General features: G+C 41.6%; 1 protein-coding gene across 1 annotated transcript; it reads right to left on the bottom strand.

Annotated features, from left to right (window-relative positions):
• Window positions 1-1,850: 1,850 nt before the first annotated feature.
• On the bottom strand, window positions 1,851-13,886 carry LOC117397149 (homeobox protein BarH-like 2). Its single transcript, XM_059010221.1, has 4 exons — window positions 13,233-13,886; window positions 6,364-6,643; window positions 4,185-4,269; window positions 1,851-4,080 (listed from the first exon to the last, which is right to left on the bottom strand). Exons 1-4 carry the CDS (start codon window positions 13,417-13,419, stop codon window positions 3,793-3,795), a joined length of 840 nt encoding a protein of 279 aa, XP_058866204.1. The 5' UTR covers window positions 13,420-13,886; the 3' UTR covers window positions 1,851-3,792.
• Between the last annotated feature and the right edge of the window lie 8,399 nt (window positions 13,887-22,285).

Raw genomic sequence — 22,285 nt, forward strand, 5'->3', positions numbered from 1 at the left:
CCACTGTGTTCAGTGCCATTAATATGCAGGTGACACAAAGCTAGATGTCAAATTGAACACTAACATTTCTTCTGATATATTAGTGCTTACTAAGTGTCTTGCAGACATCGAATCTCCCATTGAATGCATGGGGTCTACCGATTACAGAGAGCTTGTCTTTAAGCAGGACAAAGTGCAATCCGTCTCCTTATAAAACAGCTGAAGTCACTGTAGCTAACAAGTTAATTCCCTAAATCGTAGCCAGTTTGCATCTCTATTAGCCCCAGGTTTTACATGTTTGCTGTAACATGTGTTTCTTTCAAAGCTGCACACTTGAGACCTTTAAAATGATTAGATGTGCATGGCGGAGACACGTATTCATTTTAAAGGTCTCAAGTCAGCTACAATTACTTCAAGAATTGACATCAGAAATGAAGCTGTGGCTTATCCCAGCCGGGTATAGGCTGGTCACATTAACTCCTTAGTTAGGGGGCAACAGGCAGAGTTTTTACAAAAGATAAAAGCATAATGGCAAGACAATGGCAGACTAGGGGCACTGTTAAAAGAGGACTTCCATAGATACTGATGGAAGCTGAGACTCAGTAACAAGCGACTGTGAGAACAGAAGCAACGATCGCTGGGACTCAGTGGAACCCTTTGCAGTCTCGTCTCACGTCCAAGCACCGCTGCGTTACGGGAGGGAGCCCCAGGGGTTCAGCATTCCTGCCCCTGTATGACAGGATACTGATCATTATCAGTTCATCCACTGTCTCATGTGACTGATGGGTCCTGAGGTGAGCAAGCCCTTTTTAACAAGGGCACCATTGTCAGTCTGAACTCGCTCAGCGTCCGATTGTGAAAATGGATTTGTGAAGATTACATAGCTGTCACAACACACACAAACATAATACATGAAACCAGGAGCTCTTTATAACCCCCCCATGCTAACTGCTTGTGTGCGCTGATGCAGACAGGTGTAGGGATGCCTGCCTAAGATCTGCTTCATTGAGCCTTTCCTGTGACCGGTGGATGAACTCCCACCTGACAGAAAATTACAGGGTTTCCAATTAGACACCGCAGATCACTGGAGGCTGTTTGTGTAACAATCCATTTAGCTCACCTGAGCACCGAGTGTACCTGCCTTAACCTGCAGCCTAGAACAACAGTTATGAATGGGAACGAGTTCTCAAGCAGGGCTTTGCATGTGTCTCTCGGGAGGGTCACGAGTTCAGAGATGAGCACACTCGGGGGCTGTGTGGTCCAGTGGTTAAAGAAACGGTCTTGTAACCAGGAGGTCCCCGGTTCAAATCCCACCTCAGCCACTGACTCAATGTGTGACCCTGAGCAAGTCACTTAACCTCCTTGTCTTTCGGGTGAGACGTAGTTGTAAGTGACTCTGCAGCTGATGCATAGTTCACACACCCTAGTCTCTGTAAGTCTCCCTGGATAAAGGCGTCTGCTAAATAAACAAATCAATAGACAGAACCCTCCTTTCAGCAACGTGTCTGCTGCAGTGCACTGTGCAGGACCGCTCTCACAGTATGCATCACCCCACGGCACCGTCAAACCCGTTTAATATTAGAGCACAATCATACAAAAAGGAACATATGGCTGCACGCTTGGCAGAATGCTTGCAGTTTGAGTTGCTGGTTTCGTTTTAATGATAATGGATGGATGGATGGATGTTTCTGGTTACTGTTAGTGTCGGACCTTCATATTTTTTGTATGTATTTGGAATGTCGTTCATGTGTTTTTAGCTCCCCTTACTGTGCCACCTGAAGAAAGTTCTTGCTGTGGAATTTGAAATGGTCACAAAGGCTGCAGCACAGCAGTATTAAAAGTAGAAGTTTATATATTTTTTATTTGATATATTTAAATATTCAAACGGTCACACACACACAAAAAAACAAAAAACTACATTCTCAGCACACATCTTTTTTTTTCTCCTTATATCGTTTTTTTTTTTGCTTTAGCTTACCCAACAAGCTATTTATTTACACCAAAAAAATTATATATATATATATATATATATATATATATATATATATATATATATATATTAGAAATACAAGTAAAAGAAACAGAATTCAGAACCAAAAAAAAGTGTTATCATGCAACCGCGGTATTGAGAAAGCTGTGCAGGGTACAGAGTGGAGCTCTCTGTCTCTCTGTCTCTCTGTCTCTCTGTCTCTCCATCTCTCCGTCTCTCCGTCTCTCCGTCTCTCTGTCTCTCCAGCTCTCTGTCTCTCTGTCTCTCCATCTCTCCGTCTCTCCGTCTCTCTGTCTCTCTGTCTCTCCGTCTCTCTGTCTCTCCAGCTCTCTGTCTCTCCACTGGCTTTGTGGCTGACTGGGACTCTGCTTTAACAATGTTCTCATGTATGACAGGAGAAAGATTTCATTACAGCAAGGTGTGTGACTCAGTAAGGTCAGCGTGCCTCCAGTGTTAGAAAACATTACGATTCTTTAAAACATTAAGTACCAAACATATTTTTCAAGTAAAATCATAAAACATCTGTTAATATTAAACTCCATTTATGTTACACCTTTTTTTTTTACATAGCTTTCCCCTTCCTTTACCATGTACAGTAAATATATATTCTCGATACATTCTTGTGACATATGTATATATATATATATGTGTGTGTATATATATATATACAGTAATTATGCTCATGCATTCTCCAGTGTTCTGAAGGCATTAGACAGCAGGTCTGTTCAGTTGTGTTTCTATTTTCTACCTCAGAGTGATTGATTGGGTGTTATGGCCGTGTTGTAAATTGCTTCTTGGAAGTAGAAAAGGCACATTTCCGGGGAGGAATACAACAATTTGAACAGAATAACTGAGAATAACTTGCAGCGTGGAGCTTGTTTGTACACGTTTCTACTTTCTTGTTTTTGTTCCACTGTTAAAATGTGTTAATTCCAGTCTGAATTTAACTTCAAAATAGGGTCCCCTGTGTTTACATGTGGCATTACATCAAAAACAAAGGCCTCTATGTGAGATATACAGTTCATTCTGCTTTATGATTCAGTGTTCATTCATTTGTTTACCCAAGAGAACCCCTATGTTTGATTGTGATGTCAGAAGCTGACACCAGGTCAGGGCTGGTGTGTTTGATTGTGATGTCAGAAGCTGTGGTTGGGTCAGGGCTGGTGTGTTTGATTGTGATGTCAGAAGCTGGAGCCGGGTCAGGGCTGGTGTGTTTGATTGTGATGTCAGAAGCTGTGGTTGGGTCAGGGCTGGTGTGTTTGATTGTGATGTCAGAAGCTGGAGCCGGGTCAGGGCTGGTGTGTTTGATTGTGATGTCAGAAGCTGGAGCCAGGTCAGGGCTGGTGTGTTTGATTGTGATGTCAGAAGCTGATGCTGGGTCAGGGCTGGTATCTTTGATTGTGATGTCAGAAGTTGATGCTGGGTCAGGGCTGGTGTGTTTGATTGTGATGTTAGAAGCTGGAGCCGGGTCAGGGCTGGTGTGTTTGATTGTGATGTCAGAAGCTGACGCTGGGTCAGGGCTGGTGTGTTTGATTGTGATGTCAGAAGCTGACGCTGGGTCAGGGCTGGTCAAGTTTTGGATAAGAGACCTCATGGTACACAGTGGTGCCCAGTGCATGCTGGGAAGTTCTATTAAGTCATTTTGCCATGCTTGTCGAGGTTCCCCCGGAACCCATAGAAACTTCAAACGGCGTACGTAGGAGCATCAGGACTTTGCGTGGGACGTCTGTCTGTTATACTGCAGTGTAGGGAGAGGCACGTTTCCAAGGCACTAAGTGCTCATGTTTCCCAGTCTTTCACACCGTCCGGAGTGCGGGGGTGCTTTAGCTCACGGACTGGTGTTCGGGCTGGTGTGTGGGCGCCTGCTGTTGCGTGGACAGCTCGGGTGCTGTGGGGCTCCCCGTGCTAGGGGCCCGCATGCTGAGGTCCTGCGGCTCACCGGCTGGCCCCTCCTGTTCGGACTCTGCCGGCGGCTGAGCGGCCGGCTCCTCTCGTGTGGACGCCTGCATGGCCAGACGCTCCTCGGCTTCAATCTCCTCCGTGGTGGGGATCGAGTTCTTCTTGGGACGGCCCTTGGGCTTCGTAGGGGCCTCCTGGCCTCCTTTCAAGACCTGCAGGGCAAAGCAAGGGCATCAGGTACCTAGTATGGGACAGCTGCTGTACCGTGCACAGGGGACACTTTGATTTAAACCCACAAGCTGAAGCAGCTGCTCACCAGTTTCTTCCACTTCATGCGACGGTTCTGGTACCAGGTCTTCACCTGCAGCTGAGTGAGCCCCAGAGACTGGGCCAGGTCCAGTCTGTTTGGAGACAACACGGACAGCAGTGAGTTTAACACAGTACAGATCTGGATGCTAACGGCTGGGTGTTCAGTAACATTTTAATGATGCAGGTTTCCAAAAAACATGTGCTACAATCTCCGGCGCCAATAGAGCTCTTTGCATTTTAATGAAATGCCCTTTGAAATGATAATCGGATTTAGTGGGGAAATAAAGATGAATCGGGAATCTCGCACAAGCCTATTTATCCGAAGCCAAACAGTGATTTATTAGAGGATGCAACAGAAATGAATAGCTCCACTTCCCACTCACAGATCCTGGTCGGGTCTGATCAGATACCAGCGTATATTCACAAAGGGAGAGCCTGTTCAATTATCTCCGTGTAATACAATTATAAAATGAATTCCCTTCCAAGACATTAGAGGAGGTCCAGGAGGCTGGTTCAGATATCCGCTTGCTGGGAATGTGAGACCCCTGGAGTCAACCTAATTCCTAGGAATCGGGATATAATTAGGGCTGGGCAGATGACTGAATAAATGAATAACTACATGAAAAAAATCAAGCGCTTTGTTTTACAGAATGATTTGATTCAGCGCCACCTTCAACCCCCCCCCCCCCCCTCTCCTCCTGTTTTGTGTTGAAGTTCTGGGAGAGAATGTGAGTAAATGGAGAGATTACCCTACAGCCCTTAAAGATCTCTTAGTTTCTGTTTAAGGTGGATGCACAGAGTTCAGAAGTAGCTTGTCCATTCAAACGTAGCTTTCATTCTGTAAATGTAATATGATCAGCTTTTCTAACGTGAATTTTCATTTGACCCACATTTGATTTCAGAGTGGCCTAATCACTATATGGGATCAAACTGAAGAAATAACATACTGGAAGAGAAAGTGACTCACACTTTTGATGACCTAACAGTCATAACCTGATTTTCAGCTTTTGAGATCAATTACAAAACAGATGCACCCGACCTCTTATAGTTCATTACCGCACATTGAAAACCTGTCTCATGCCGCGATCGTTTTCAACACATTGACAATTGAATTATCTCGTTACTTCACAGTCAGATTTGTGCATGATATTTGACCTTGGCTGCCAAATGCATTGTCACAAGCCCCTCCATTGTGCTTCCCTAACCATTAGCTCACTCGTCAAGTATGTCTCATTGGCTTACGAGAGTCTGAGTGAGTGAGTGAGTGAGTGAGTGAGTGAGTGGGAGAGAGAGAGAGAGAGAGAGATCACAATTATGGGATATTTACTCCAGTGGTCTAGGCACCTGCGTCGCCTCGGAAACAAGGGCAACAAATACATTCTCATTGGTGTCATCGACATTCACAGAAGAAGGATCCGTCGGAAACAAGCATTAAACACTACGTTCCGGAAGTGTGGAGGAGACTGAAATCGCCTCCGATGGGATATTAACTGTACTGTACATGCTCATTCCTTGCCATTAATCCCCTTTGAGGTGTGCTTGGTTACCTTGTTTTTTTTTTTTATGGGATTAATTTGAAAGACAGCTTCTACCACTCCATTAGCGTGCAGGTTCTGTGTTTAAAATAGAAAGCAGTTTGGAATTGCAATAAATCTCAGATTAGGCAGTAATGCCTTCTAATCAGGGTTCTGTTGAGTAATTGAAATACGATTTCCATTACACCCACTCTATTCATATGGGTTCTTACTCGCTTACAAAGGGTGTGTTTAATGTGTTTCTAACACCACATACTTAGACATGTTTAACTGTTTCTGACAGATCCTTAAATAAACTTTAAGAACCTAATTTCTCAGAGGCCACACCGGTTATTTGTTATCGAATTATACACGGACGTTATTTATTTTATTAAAAAATGTTCTGAAAGGAAAAAACCTGCGTACGTCCCTGATAATAATCAAGCCTCCCGCACCTGGCCCTGAATCACAAAGCAGTTGTCATAGAGGCGCATGAAACGGTCGTCCTAGAGACGCACAAATTGGTTGTCCTAGAGGCGCACAAAGCAGTTGTCCTAGAGACGCATGAAGCGGTTGTCATAGAGACACACAAAGCGGTTGTCATAGAGACGCACGAAGCGGTTGTCATAGAGACGCACGAAGCGGTTGTCATAGAGACGCCCTGCCACTCACCTGTCCGGGGTGGAGAGGTACTTCTGCCTCTGGAATTTCTTCTCCAGGCCCAGGAGCTGCAGCTCTGTGAAGATGGTCCGGCTGCGACGAGGTTTCTTCAGCCGGTGGATGCTCTGCTCGCTCTCCGACTCGCTGCTGATGATGCTGACAGGGGTCTCGCTGGAGGAGGGCTCGGCCAGGGAGCTGGGGGGGAGGATGCGGGAGGAAGGAGAGGGAGCGAGTCCCGGGGGCTGCCGTGTGATCACAGAGAGCAGGGGGAAGCCCCGCAGAGAAGAGGAGCCTGCAAATACAACAGCAAACAACGGGCCTTCGTTAATCTGCACAGCAGGCCAAACTGTTCACAAACCCCAAGGATTATACAGCACTTAAAGACATCTGCAGGTATTAGTGCTCCTAAGCATAACAGAAGGACAACTTCAACTCTTCAGCAATCCTGGCTCTGCTTAAGCAGTGGCCATAATGCAGTAACAAATGTAAGGGTCCAGTGGGGTAGACTCTTGTCTTCCTCCACCTGTTAGGTTTCATAACTTTCTTATCAATATACAGCAGTATCTACAACAGCAGAGCAAATCACCCTGTCTCTGTGCATGCTGTCGTAGCAAAGTAGATTCCCTATAATAATTAAACAGTCATGCAACTGCGGTTTGGGAGTCTGACCCCTGCTGGTGAGGTTAAAAGCTTCATAGCTCCATCTGCTGAGGAGCCTGGCTCGGTTGCATAATGTTAAAGACTGGCTTGCAGGGTGAGTGGTCACTGAGTTGCCACAGTCTCTGTTACACTGTCACAGATCGTTGAGGTTACCCTCCTGCGCGCGGTCGACAGAGCGCGCCCCGCCACCGCCCTGTTACGCAATCAGGCTTGCTTCAGAAAATCATTTTCCCATCACTGAGCCTTTCAACCGTCTCGAAAGCTGAATTCAAGAACACCCACAGAAGAAGCGAAATCTAATTAAGCATGCAGGTGATTTATAGGTTATATATGGAAACACAATCAGATGAGCTAATCTCATAATTCAGGCTGTCTCCCGGGGGCTGAGCGTGCAGATGACTCAGTGTGTGCTGCAGCCTGAACTCGCTGCACTCTCCCACTCTCAGCAATGGCACGGTGGCTGCCTGGGGTATGAAATCAGCAGCCCAGGTGATCCATCCTCACTACCTCACTATTCCACACCGCAGCGCTGCTGGAGCAGCAAGCCCGGACACATGTCTGTGCGCAACACTGAGATAAAGCACAGGCTCTTTGGGGGCTCCTGCAAGTCCGTTGAATCGAATTTCATTTCGATTTGGGTTCAATCAACTGTTAGAAAGTTGAATAAAGCAACCGCATCTGAAAAGTGGTATGCAAATGCAGTCAATCTCCCTACAAGAGGTTTGCAAAGTTTATACATTCAATTTGATCAAATGAAAGAAAAACTTCCTTAGATGTGTAGTAATGTTCAGCTTGCTAAACAGTGTGCAATCTGTGGAAGTGAAGCTCCCAGGTAAAAGTCACCCAGTGTCTGTTTATTTGTAGCTGTCCTGTTTTGTGAGGTAGTGTGTGTGGTAGTGGTGCTGATTGTGCTACACACCACATTTCATTGTCTGCTAAACTGCTTTTTTTTGTAACACACTTAATACTGTGTCAGTGTTTCACACAACCATCAATTTTAAAACCCTAACATAGTCTTTAGTAAACAATTGGGTTGCTTATTTTCCTTTTGTGTCACTCGAAAGTGTGTGTGTTATTTTTCTTTAACCTCGTAATGCACTCTTTGCAGTGGAAGTAACCCCTAATGCTTCAGCAGCTTGTGAAAGGGGCTTTGGTATCTCATATTAAGCTGCCTGTCAGCAGTGCATCACATTTCAATTCTGATTCCCGCATGGCTGTCAGCATTATGTCATGGAAGGATTCACAGGACAATCACGCTTATTGTCTGTCAGGATCAAGTTCTGAGAACAAGGATACTGATCAGAGTTTTCCAGGGCCTGAAAAACACTTAGAAACGTCAGTCGTTTCTGCAAAGCAAACACAGTGCAGCCAGCGCTGCTGGAGGAGACACTGGGCTGTGTGTTTCACTTCAGAGACTGGAATTCATTGTCTCCAAGAGCGGAACACACTAATATGCACCTGCAAGTAACTGCCGTGGAAGCAAGCTGTGATTCGTTGCTTTCTGATTGCTCTGAAAACAGCTTCAGGTGTTCCTCAGCTCAGCGTGGAGATGCACTTTTAATTTGTGTATTCATCTTCTAGTGCCTCCTTCACTGTGCAGCTCTTCATTTCACTCATCTTTACAAAGGTAGCAAGAGCATTACAAGAAAAACAACTATATATGTGTTGTGTTGCACGGCATCATTCAAAACCGCTGCTGCTAATACTAATACTAATACTAATAATACTAATAATAATATTAAAGACATATCTGGATTGTGCTTGGGTGCTTTACCCTGGTTATCCTCGTTGCCATGGTAATAGCGATGCTTGCCTGTGATTTGCTATTCCTTTATTCTACCTCAGCACCCTTTGCTTTCACTGTGGTTTAGTGCATTAGTTGCTGGCAGCTCTGCTGTGCAGTAGATCGTGTAAAGAGCGCCGCAGCGGGCAGGGGGCCCCCTCTCTCAGTGACACGTCCCCTGGAGCTATGAGGCTATTGAATCGATTCGTGCGCTTTCCTGCTTGCACGTATTTCACCGCACTGTCATGTCAGATCACTCCAGCGATGATCTTATCTGCCCGTACGTTTCCCAGCAGTGCTGTTAAAAGCTTTGCCCAGGGTCCCGACGAGCGATGAAATTCCAAATGGAATGTTCTCGCTGGCAGGTATTATTAATAGTCTGGGGGACTGTAGCTACCTGTTGAATGACAGCTATCAGGGGAACACAGAGCAGCTTGTAAAATATGGGAGCAGGTCTCGTGCAGTCTAGTGAGGGTGTGTTACTGTTTCCATCAGGACACGCACTGTGCATGACACAGTGATTGAAATGTTACTGCCGCTGTGCTTTAATCATTATATTACAACACGGTTACAAGGGAAGGTTTGTGTGGAAGCTGACGCAGGTGAGTGATTGGCTCAAACTCTTGCCTGTTTGAATTCTGATCGCCCATCTAAGCCAGTTTGTGCCCTTTAGGGACCCCTGCTGGACAGAGTGGGGATCCCTCAAGCTACTCGGATGGAAAGCAGGGCTAGTGTTTCCACCCTAGGACAGACTGTACCTCTCTGCCTGTCAATATCTGAACTGTGAATATACAGTATCTCTCACCCGCTCCCCTTCCAGTGAATCGAACACACCGGGGACTGGCTCCTGCAGTTAACCTGGCTAAGATAACCACTGTCTAATAGAGGTATTTCATCGGATTCATCACTATATAAGCATTATTCTTTCATATAGGTTTCCCAAATGCATACAAGCTTCTCGTTGTGAGAGCATAGTACAATGTGATAAAGCACAGTGAAAGCATGGCAGAGCAGAGGGAAGCATAGGAAAAGTGCAACGATACCATGCAGAAATACCGTGTGAAGTTCTCTGAGGGATCCGCCCTACACCTAACCCTGTGTGTGCAGCTCTGAGATTTCCTCATGGGTTACCAGCCAGGTTAGCAGCTTAAAAACACATGTGCAAACGGTTAGTGAATCTGGTGCATGGCCTTTAATGCAGGCACGGCTGTGTGAGGCCTCAGGTGAGGTGCAGAGGCACAGAAACCCAGCGGTGCAATCACACTGCTGAACGAATGGTAAAGTGTTCATGCTATTGCGAGCCTCGGAAAGCACAGCCTGTTTAAATAGCTCTGTCTGAGCTATTTTTTCTGAGACACACACAGTAAATCTATGACAGGTAACACAGATTAGCTCCATTAGTTCCAGGAAAAGCACTTCAAACATGTGTTGTTTTTTTTATATCGTTTCCTTATGAAAATCCCAGCCCAGCAGAAACGACAAACCATCTAGAAAATATTTCTCCCCTGCGATATATAAGTTTCACTGAGCTTTATTACACTTTGCTATGCTTTTATAGGGGGAACCCATTATAAGGGCCATTGCAAAGTGGTCTACGCGCATTAAATAAGGTCATCGTTCAGCCCATGTGGACGTGGGTGGCATCGAAAGCTGGAGCCTGGGTAGCTGGGGAGGGTTGCTGTAAATGCTCTGAATAAGGATGGTCTCAGCTTGCTATCTCTAACTGTTTGGCAGGAATGCGTGTAACACACAGGGTTATTATCACTGCTAATCACACAGCCCGCCAGTGTAGATATGGGACGGAAAGCTGCATCTCCCCGTGCAGTTTCATTGGAGTGGTCAGCGTGCCGATCAGAGCCCTGCGACTTCATTACCATGGCTGGCAGGGAGACAGCATGTGCGGGGTTATATATAGAACAGAAAGGCAGGCCACTGAAAATAGATGTTTCCAAATGAGATAATTGCTCTGCTATTAGAGTAAGAGACTTTCTCCTTATTTTAGGACAGGAATAATCGCGGCTTAATTGATCTTTTCCCAGCTAGTGAACTTTCCAGGATTTTATCCAGGGATAAGCTGCCACCTGAACCCTTTCCAGTGAATTAAAGGCGTCCAATGAATTCCAAGCCTTCAACATTATTACTGTAAAAGAGATTATTATTTTTATTATTATTATTATTATTATTATTATTATTATTATTAATATTATTTGTGTGGCTGTAGAATTCTTTGGAAGCAAGGCTGTGTACATTTTTACAAGGCTGAATATATAGTATTTCACGATGTAACACTTTGATGGCTGGTTTCACAGACCCTGATTAGCACTCCTCTTGTGTTACCGCAAGTAAGGCAACGCAAGACTGGCCGGGTCTATGAAACCAGCCTAATAGCTGAGCTAAGTTATATAACGCTTGTTCTCTTCAGCACTCTCAAGGTCTGTGGTTTTTTTTTTCTCATTTTTCAACATTAAGGTGAAGTTCATTCAAGAATGGAGGAAACAATTTAAAAATATGGTTTGTTATTTCTAGCTATCTTCTTAAATGCCCTGATGTGTTTCTTTCAGGGCAGGATACAGGTTTAACTTGACTTATTACTGCATGAAAACCAGACTTCAAGAAGACCTGCTGGATTAGCGACTCCCTGCTACGCTTGTATTGACCCTGGTATAAGATTAGCTGTGCCAATAGCGGGTGAAGCAATCCAGGGCTAGATCTGAAGTCATTTACACCACCGCTCTGTGCACTAGAGAGGGAATCTGCACCCTACAACAGGAGAAGCTTCCCTATAGACACACCGGGGCTGCAAATATTATACAACCCTTTACTATTGAAATCATGGATGTTAACAGTGCCCTTCACATTATTGCTGTTTATTTTAAGTTATTGGCTAGCTAGGGCAGCAGTGCAGAGTAGTGGTTAGGGCTCTGGACTCTTGACCGGAGGGTCGTGGGTTCAATCCCTGCTGGGGGACACTGCTGCTGTACCCTTGAGCAAGGTACTTTACCTAGATTGCTCTAGTAAAAACCCAACTGTATAAATGGGGAATTGTATGTATAAAATAATGTGATATCTTGTAACAATTGTAAGTTGCCCTGGATAAGGGCGTCTGCTAAGAAATTAATAATAATATCGGGAAACCAATATACCCTAACCCCAAGCAGAAACCCTTTTATTAATAGTTATTACAGGTGGAATAAAGGTAAGTCTTATTTATTTTTTTTCGTCAGAAATGGAATGAAGTTGCTCTTTGATAAGAAGATTTCCTAATTACATTTCATTGAAATAGTATTTATTCTTTTTTCACAACAAGCCCAGAGATCCAGTATTTGAGAGTGCGTGTGGCTGAGTTCAACAGGAATAACAGAAGGTTGTATTTTAGGCCTGCACTGTTTTGGAATCGCACGCCAGCGACTAGACTCGCTTTCTAAGCGTTACGTATCTGTCTGTTTGTTTAGCCGTTTTCACAAAACACCAAAACGTGCGCTTTCTTTTTATCGGCAAAATTACAACTGTGTTGGAATAAATCCGTTTTCTAAATCAACTGAACACCGTCACTGCTACACTGCTTCTGGGTATTCACTATGTTTACAGAGCCCTTTTCTATGTTAATTACTATAGACTACAATCAGGATGAACTGGACCCGCTAATGGGCAAAACAGTACAACTGTCATTTTAAACGATGTTCAATCAATTAAAATACGTTATTATTATTATTATTATTATTATTATTATTATTATTATTATTATTATTATTATTATTATTATTATTATTGAGAAAATTAGGACGCCATATATCACTTGTCAAAAAAGCTACAAATATTTTTAAGTGCTCAACTTTTTAGGCTACTACAGTGGTAATAATCAAAATGTAGAATCTGTTTTAAAAAGAGATCATGTTCCTGTCCTGTCTGGGATAGGGGTGTTATCTGAATATTAGTACAGTGGTATTTCAGGAAACGTCAAGGGCATATTGGAATAGATGTATTTGTGTGACCTGTATAACGCGCGGACCTTCCTTAAACAATATCTAAATATATTGCCTTTTGTAAATTGTACTGTGATTTTCGAAATACAGTTCTGTAAATATTATAATACGATATTTACTATTATTATTATTATTATTATTATTATTATTATTATTATTATTATTATTATTATTATTATTATTATTATTGGGTAATCGGTACAGATAAACGTGTCTGAATGGCAGCAGATAGCCCTTGCTTCTGAATGTGCATATGGGACACTTACAGCATACTGTAGTAAAAACACTCCAGGCACGACAGATTCTACTCCAGGTACTCGATTATCCGGTTAATATTTCAAAAACGATTTTAACAACTGTCAACACTTGGAACTAATCGTCCGCCTGCGTTCCCCTCTACAAAACGCGCAAGCAACTGCAAGAACCCAAATAAACGCGGAGTCTAGCAGACTTACCCGTGCAGGAGTGGAGAGGTGTTGGTCTCACGATGAACGAAGGGCACACAGAGTAAAGGGAAAGCTTCTCAAAGTAATCGCAAGTCTCTTTCGAGAGAATCTCATCAATCATGAAGGTCTTGTAGCGCCGCCTGGCTGCTTTCAATTGCCCGGGGGAAGAGAGCCTTAACTCGGCTTGGCAGTGCATGATAACCCGATAGGTACGCGCACGCTGAAACAATGCAACCAACTTTCATAAAGGAAAAACAAAAAAAAACTTTAAAATAATAATAATAACACTAAAACTATGTATAAACAAAAGCAGCGTTTAAAGGCGTGTTTAATGTCGCAGCGGTGGAGTGCAGTTTTCGTGCAGTTTTCGTCGATCGGCACAGTATATACTGTATGTAATATATCCGCTCTGGGTCTCTGTCTCAACAGGAGTTGTGTTGTTATGAGCACTGATACAGAGTGCCCCGGAGCTCCGACTATATAAACCATCTCCTCATAAACATCTCTACAATTCCGTGGCGGGACACTGCAGCTGTCAATCAAACCGGCTCTCCCTCGCTGCCTGCCCTTCTCCGCTTGTTGCTGAACGAAGCAGACACCTTTACTTTGCTCAGTCCAAATAAAGAGCTGTGCGTTTCTTTAAGCAGTCCAAACGAGTTGTCATCTGAGCGCTCTGAATGTGCGCACGATTTTGTCATGCATATTTATCGCGGTGTGTGACCCACGCGGTGCGTGTGTGTGTGTTACAGGCAATTGCATGACCTGCGTAAACTTCGATTATTGAACAGTTATATATTGGATGAAGGCAAACGCAACCTTTGTGTTAAATCTCTGATACAGAACTAAACTGTTAAAAAAAATAAAGACAAACCGGGCCTTTAACGAACAGTCTGTTCAACTCAATCTGTGTTTGTATAGTGCATATGAATACGTAGCCTATATGTGTCTGCATCATTATTATTATTATTATTATTATTATTATTATTATTATTATTATTATTATTATTATTATTATTAGTAGTAGTAGTAGTAGTAGTAGTAGTAGTAGTAGTAGTAGTAGTAGTAGTAGTAGTAGTATTGTTCTCTCGCTTTCTCACACACAGATTTGGTCACACAGTGACGTTGTAATAATTATATTCTAAGCACGTTCCTCGCTCATATTTTGTTTTATTTCATAACTAAGACATATTTAAAGGCATAGGCCGCGCTTTGTTTGCGAGCAGTGATTTCTCAGTTGACACAAACGGGCATTTCCTTCGATAGCACAGCCATTGGTAAATGTGCCTTTATAAACAGACTTACAGTGGGGCGGCTTTGGGGTCGGCGGAACGGGCAGTATATTATTATTATTATTATTATTATTATTATTATTATTATTATTATTATTATTATTATTATTATTATTTATTTATTTATTTATTTATTTATTTCTTAGCAGACGCCCTTATCCAGGGCGACTTACAATCGTAAGCAAATACATTTCAAGTGTTACAATACAAGTAATACAATAAGAGCAAGAAATACAATAACTTTTGTTCAAGCAAAGTACAAGTGTGACAAACCACAATTCAATAATACAGCAGATAATAGTGATAGTTACATCAGGATATGATTAAATAGTGATAGTTACATCAGGATGTGATTAAATACAAAGTACTACAGGTTAAACACTTGGCAGATTACAGTATTCTGAAGTACAGGATTAGATGCAGTAAAATAGGGGGCAGATAAGAGCAAAATAAAGCACATCTAAATGAAGGGTGATAGTGTCCCAGGATACAAACAGAGGAGTTCTACAGGTGCTGTTTGAAGAGGTGAGTCTTAAGGAGGCGCCGGAATGTGCTCAGGGACTGGGCAGTCCTGACATCTGTAGGAAGGTCATTCCACCACAGTGTATTGAATGGCTGGGCTACACCATGTCTTTATGAATTCCATGTATTCCACCTTCTTCACTCAAGACCTACGACATCTCATCTAATCTCTGTTTATTATTTAGCTTCAGATAAACTGTTTAATACGGCTCAACCGCAACCAGATCGTCATTAAACTCTGATTAGATAACGAAGCGTTCATTCCGAGTGCCTCTGCAACCGTTCCAGAGCGTTTCCCTGCTCGTGTGCTGATTTCCAGGTTTGATAAACGCAGCGTGTACAAACACATCGCGCCTGGCATTACAGTAGCGATCCTGCACACAGTGTAGGTGCCCTTAACGACACAGTATTAGCGATTGCATTGCACCGGGTCAAGCTGCAGGGGTTTGCACTGTTCTGTACTCTATGCACGTCTCTTTAGGGCAGATCTGTCTGGTTTGTGTATGTATATATATATATATATATAAACAGCAGCGTGTTGACATGTCAATGCTGTTCTGTGCTTGTTGCTCCACGCAGTTCCACGCATGAAACGAATTGTGTTCTTCATCATTTCATTTATATTGATTTGCCTATATATGGGTTTACAAAAATACATATAGTTAAAATTATTATTATTATTATTATTATTATTATTATTATTATTATTATTATTAGTAGTAGTAGTAGTAATAATAATAATAATAATAATAATAATAATAATAATAATAATAATAATAATTAATAATATATATTTTTTAAATCTGCAAACAGAAAACAAAACAGAAAAATATTGTAACATTTATATTTAACAAGACGAGCCAAATGTTAAGTAAATATTCGTAAATTAATTTTTATATATTGTTGGATATAATTTATATAATGAGAAAATAAAAATGGCCATTTACTGTAATTATTAATTCGATTTTTTCTCACATGTTTCTACTGTGTTAGTGAGGTTTTGTTGTTGTTTATTTTTTAGTACATTTTCCGGATATCTATCTATCTATCTATCTATCTATCTATCTATCTATCTATCTATCTATAGATATATCTATCTGTCTGTCAATCTATCTATCTCTATCTCTATATCTATCTCTATCTCTATATCTATATCTATCTATCTATCTATCTATCTATCTATCTATCTCTATATCTATAGATATATCTATCTGTCTGTCAATCTATCTATCTCTATCTCTATATCTATCTCTATCTCTATATCTATCTATCTATCTATCTATCTATCTATCTATCTATCTATCTATCTATCTATCTATCTATATGTATGCATGTTCTTTAAAAGCTGTGTGAAGCAGTGCCCTACGCTATGTTACAGGTGTTTTCTTTGACAGCAGCTTGATCGTGATGTTTCTTGCTGTTAGTATGCTCTATAATGATGTTTTGTCTTCGCACAACACCGTTATTAACAGCTGATTGAACACAAGATTTACTGTCAGCACAGTTTGCACGAGAACTTTACTGAAAAAGAAACAGGAGGCGTTTCCTTAATTATATTGTATAGAAAACTACATAGCATTAGATGGGCAGCTACTAATGGTATGCAGGTTTAGTTGTTTGAAAGTCTGTGCTGTACACAACACGGTGTGGTTGTTCTGTTGTCGCGTGTATTTTCTCAGGAGTCGCGTCTGTCTTTCTCTTTTTTTTCGGTTTCTCGTGGTTAATTTCCTTGCTCGTGCGTCAGTCTCACAGGTGGAACGCGTTTCTGAAAACATTGTGAAACGTTTTCTCACTTAACTCCCTCATTAGCAAAACGACAGGACGTGATTTCAAAACAACAGCAGAAAGACAGACATTTAACTGCAGCTCTTAGTGCAGGCGAGTCAAATATCCACACGCATTGTGCGGCTCAACTGATGTATTCTTTCAGAGCTGCTGTATAGTCACATGCTCTGCAAACATTCTTACATAGTTTGTTTTAAATTGCAGAACATTGTTAATTTTTTTTGCCGATACCTTAAAATACAAATGTAAGTTGCATATTATTTTCATAAACATTGCTATGAGTTAGTAAGTGAACGGTACATCGTTTTAAATGTGTTGTATGTAAATACACTGAAAGCCTCTGGTATGCCTGCTTTATGCAGCGCTTATAGATAGAGCGTGCCACAGTGAAACCGTTTGCATTTGAAACCAGTAGAATTATTTCAGTTTTGACTTTAACAAACGAAATAATTGCAAAACCACTTAAAAATATATCCACCTCGGTGATGTTCAAAAAGAGAAGCGTGCGAGCGAGGCATTGCAGTGCGTGTTAGTGCGAGCGAGCGGGCATATCGTTCTGTGTTCTGGGAAGGGGCGCTCTTTGAATCCTGCTCGCTCGGCTCGAGGAAACCCAGTTGAACGTAATGTTAATAATAACGCATATAAGAAATAAAATGCATTACCCTGATTCGCAGACAAAGTTATTATTATTTTTTATTTTTTTGGACGACGTCATTTTTAAATGCGCTCTGCATTTGTTTTGCAAGGATGAAAGTAAAAATGGCATCTAAATCTATAAAGTGGTGATATACTAGCTGTCTGTACAGCAAATGTATATATAGGCTACAAAAAAAAACGTGTTTAGCAGAAGATAAAACTTATGCCATGGAGAAGTGAGTGTTTTCTGGTTCCCTTGAGTTGTGTGCTTGCGTTGTAGAAATAATACTACGGTCTACAATTACAATTCGTGTTGAACCTCTGATCGATCCGGCATCGACATGACGTCAACTTAAAATAACAATTCTTACATAAGAACCCTGCAAAGGAAAACAACCGGCTAATACAGGATTATTATTATTATTATTATTATTATTATTATTATTATTATTATTATTATTATTATTATTATTGTGCTATTAAATATTATAATAGTATACTGTGTAATTTAATTTGAAAATTCATATCTATCTATCTATCTATCTATCTATCTATCTATCTATCTATCTATATTGATTGTAAGTATAGGAAATGACTGGAATTTACTGTAAGAGTACATACGTCTATATTATGATAGAGATTTTATAGAAGTGTTTTTTGTTGTTTGTATTTATGGAATAAGAGAAACGTCAAAAATATAAGTGCTATCAGAGCTATGATAAACAATAATAATTCCCTTTGTTACAGCTGAAAACCCTTCCCATAAGATAGTAAACATACATCATCTTACAATATTAGTACAACTGCGTACAGCCCTGCAAACACGCACGCACGCACGCACACACGCACGCACACGCACACCTGCACAGCATTCGGGTTTCAAGGGGTGTGTGTAAACACCAATGTTATAAACATTTCAACACTGAGGATGACTTCACTGTTGCAGGTAACTGACATCGTCTCTTCTATTCCGCACCACCCTTAAACCGCATGCCTGAAACGATCCAATGCCTCCTGTTTCATTATACCGCAGGTCACGTCATTCTTCTAGCAATCAATCAATTCCACTGATAGCAGATCTCAGCGCTCTGTTTACCTGTCTGCTGGTGTTTGTATTTTCTAATTCATTATTGTTGTCGTAAAGGAGGCTTCTGACTTCAAATGTGGTGCTGGGAGACGGCAACAAACTATACATGTCTATTTTAAATGCAGTTTAGGGTGAATTCATGTAATAATAATAATAATAATAATAATAATAATAATAATAATAATAATAATAATAATAATAATAATAATAATAAACTGATTAGTTATTTAAGGTTTTTTTTTCAACCCTTTCATGCAAACAGCAATTAGTTTTAGACAAATACGAAATATATTTTTCAGTTTTTGTCCGGCGCTTTATATGAGCACCAATGGCATATGAGGTTTAATAAGGTGTGCTATTCCACCTGTACAGTGTGACTGACAGCAGCATCGAATTGAAATGGAATGCCTCTGAGCTCACATTAGACATGTTTCCACTGTGCAATATGTACTGGAAATGGATCTACAAATATAGAGTCACGATGCGGTAGAATCAAGCACAGCCCTGTTATTATTATTATTATTATTATTATTATTATTATTATTATTATTATTATTATTATTCCATCTGCTCTCCATACAGACTCCAATGGTTTATAGTCTCAGATGCAAGGTCTGTATTAATTCCTTTTCCTACAATCATTCGGAGTGCCACATTGGCACAACAGACCCCCAAACCACTCGCACGATTGTAACAATCATAAAAGGTGAAACGTGAAATCATAAATAAATAGACGGGTACATTTAAAACGAATCGCGGGGTGTTTAAGAATGCGTTGCGGTGCGAGGGACCGCGGTGTTACTGGGTGTAATAATGGTTCAGTGAGACTCTTGAGACTCTAGTCTAGATCTTGAAGAATCAACGCGTGTATTAAGACTCTGAATCACGAGGTACCGCATTGAAATTGGTTTTCAGCTCTTTGTATTTTTTTTTTTTTTTTTTAGTGTTCAGGCTCTTGTTCGGTATTTACCCGGCAGGGACGCCCTTGTAATTGCTCAGTTATTATTTATGAATGAATACCAGGGTTACCTATTCTTCACCAGCAGGTGTCACTATCACCTTCAAACTGAGGAGAGCCTATATCAGGCTGTTGTATTCGCAACAGGAGGCTGTGTAGTCCAGTGGTTAAAGAAAAGGGTTTGTAAGCAGAAGGTCCCCGGTTCGAATCCCACCTCAGCCACTGACTCATTGTGTGACCCTGAGCAAGTCACTTAACCTCCTTGTGCTCCGTCTTTCGGGTGAGATGTAATTGTAAGTGACTCTGCAGCTGATGCATAGTTCACACACCCTAGTCTCTGTAAGTCGCCTTGGATAAAGGCGTCTGCTAAATAAACTAATAATAATAATAATAATAATAATAATAATTTGCCAAAAAAAACCAAACAACAACAAAAAAAACCAGACCCAATGATTTGTTAAAAACCCTGGAAACTACACGTTCGCTTTCAGCTCTGCATCGTGGTGTGCTGCGGGCTGTGGACATGTTATACAGCCGGGTTATCTCACTGTTGCGTGTTTGAAGTTCTGGGTGGAAGATGGGGTACAGACCAGCAGGACGAACACGCTCCGTCTTTCTCTTTGGTTAAGGATGGCCTCTGCTGTGGGATGTTCGGGCGTCCTCTGAGCGAACAGCGCTGCGCTCCAGGGGAGCAGCGTGCGGGCAGCCCCCCGGTGAAGATCACCTCTGTCGCCGAGGTTCACAGGAATCGCTTCTATAAAAAGTCCATGGGATCGAGCTCCGTAGCCGATAATCCCCTCACTCTGGCCCACAGACGCCAGCCAGATGAATCAATTAAAACACACATGCCGGGCTCCTCGCTTTGTAATGGCTTTCCCAGTATTGGGAGGGGGGTGTTCTTCATTAGAGACATTTCCCAAAAGCGGGCATCAGATTCCAAGCAGGGTGATTAGAAAGTCACCCTTCTGAACATATGAAGCTAATGCAATAACACAACTGTGCAAGACTATTCATCACCCATGCCGTGGTCTAAGAATCCTGGTGCCTCCACCTGCCGTTGTTCGCCTCGGATACACAGTGCTATTGTGGAGATAGATTGATAGAACACAGAGCCAAACATTTCAGAACTCAAGGAAATCGAGGACACGTGGACGAAGTCATCGTGGCAACCCTATAGACACACCGTCACAAATAACTAGCCAGCGTGCGACTTTCTCATTATTCAAGGCAGCATAACTTCAAACACAGACTGCTTTAACATTCGTGCAGCACGAGTGCTAATTAGGGCCTGTGAAAGAACAGAAACGTGACATTTTCCGACTGCATTTCAATTCATGCATTCATTCAACAGGGACAGGAAAGGGAAACTCCGTAGCATTGTCATAGGGGTAGGACCACCACGGGCCGCCAGGATGAGGTTACAGTTTATAATACAAATGTCCCAATATAACCTACGAAATACAGCGTGTTTCTGAGATATCTCTGGCATTTATAGTTACTAAAAAATATACTGGATATATTATTCTCGTCCAAGAAAGTTCTGTTAATTCCGTTCCACACCGCAATATCCTTCTTTCACCAGTAGAGGGAGGTGTTGTAAACACTTACAAGGTCGATACATGCTGGAACATTCAGTCTTAGAAAAACACCAAATATATGAAGGAGATGAATAATGCATCGATTACAAAAAAATAGAAAGAAAAAATAACCATTGATAATAATAATAATAATAATAATAATAATAATTCTATAAATTACCCTTGCAGTATGGCGCTGATAGCAAGGCTATGTACATACATATATTGTTTAGTTATTTATAATTATTTATTTCTTAGCAGACGCCCTTATCCAGGGCGACTTACAGTTGTTCCAAAATATTACATTACAAAGCATCACCTTACAGAATATCGCATTGCAGATAAGAGCAGTTATGAAGTTCAGTAAAATCAGTAGATCGTAAGATCAAATACAAATAAGAGCAAAATAAAGAATACAGTAAATAATGACATTTAAAAGTGAGTTCGACTAAGAGCAGCTAACATGGTAACAACATTTGCTTATATATATATATACATACACACATGCATATAAGATACACATTTATTTCCAAAGGAAAGATCATTGTTTACCTGAAATACTTTTTGCTGGTTTGTGTCGCTTTGTATCGAAGTGACTCTTTGGAATATATTAATTTCGATCAGCTCCGTTCTCCACTAGATGGCGCTGTTGTGAAAACAATGAAGTGACGCAGATGGAGTCGCCACAAGCAAACACGCGTTCCTTGTGCTGCGTACGGGTGTTCATTCTCCTGGTGTCACTAAATGCACATCACTCAAGGAGATCAATACCTTCCTGCATTTGTAAATTGAACATTTTATATGAAGACATCTTGCTCAGCCGCCAAGCGCTCTGTGGTGTGTTTTTCCTTAAAGCTGCGCTAATCAGGGTTTATGAAATTGTACCTCACCTCTCCTCTTCATATCAACACTACAAGGGTTATTATCGCGGGACTCCCTTTTCTTGTGTTGAAGATTCGTTTTGTGGCTTGTTTCTTTATACTTTAATTCAGGATAGACACAGAGCTGTCATTTGCATTCCCGTGATGTGTTGTGTGAGTTTCACTGAGATTCTTTCTGTGTTTCAAGCTCACAGACGTGTATATCCTGCGTGGCTTCCCGTCCTGTCGTCTGGACGTCCCGTTGCGTTTCCTCCTCAGTCCGGTTAGGCTTGCGCTCATCTCTGTGACGCAGGTCACAGCTTTATTCCTGCTGCCCCCTCTCTCTGC

Source organism: Acipenser ruthenus, chromosome 40 (assembly GCF_902713425.1).
Source record: "Acipenser ruthenus chromosome 40, fAciRut3.2 maternal haplotype, whole genome shotgun sequence".
NCBI lineage: Eukaryota > Metazoa > Chordata > Actinopteri > Acipenseriformes > Acipenseridae > Acipenser > Acipenser ruthenus.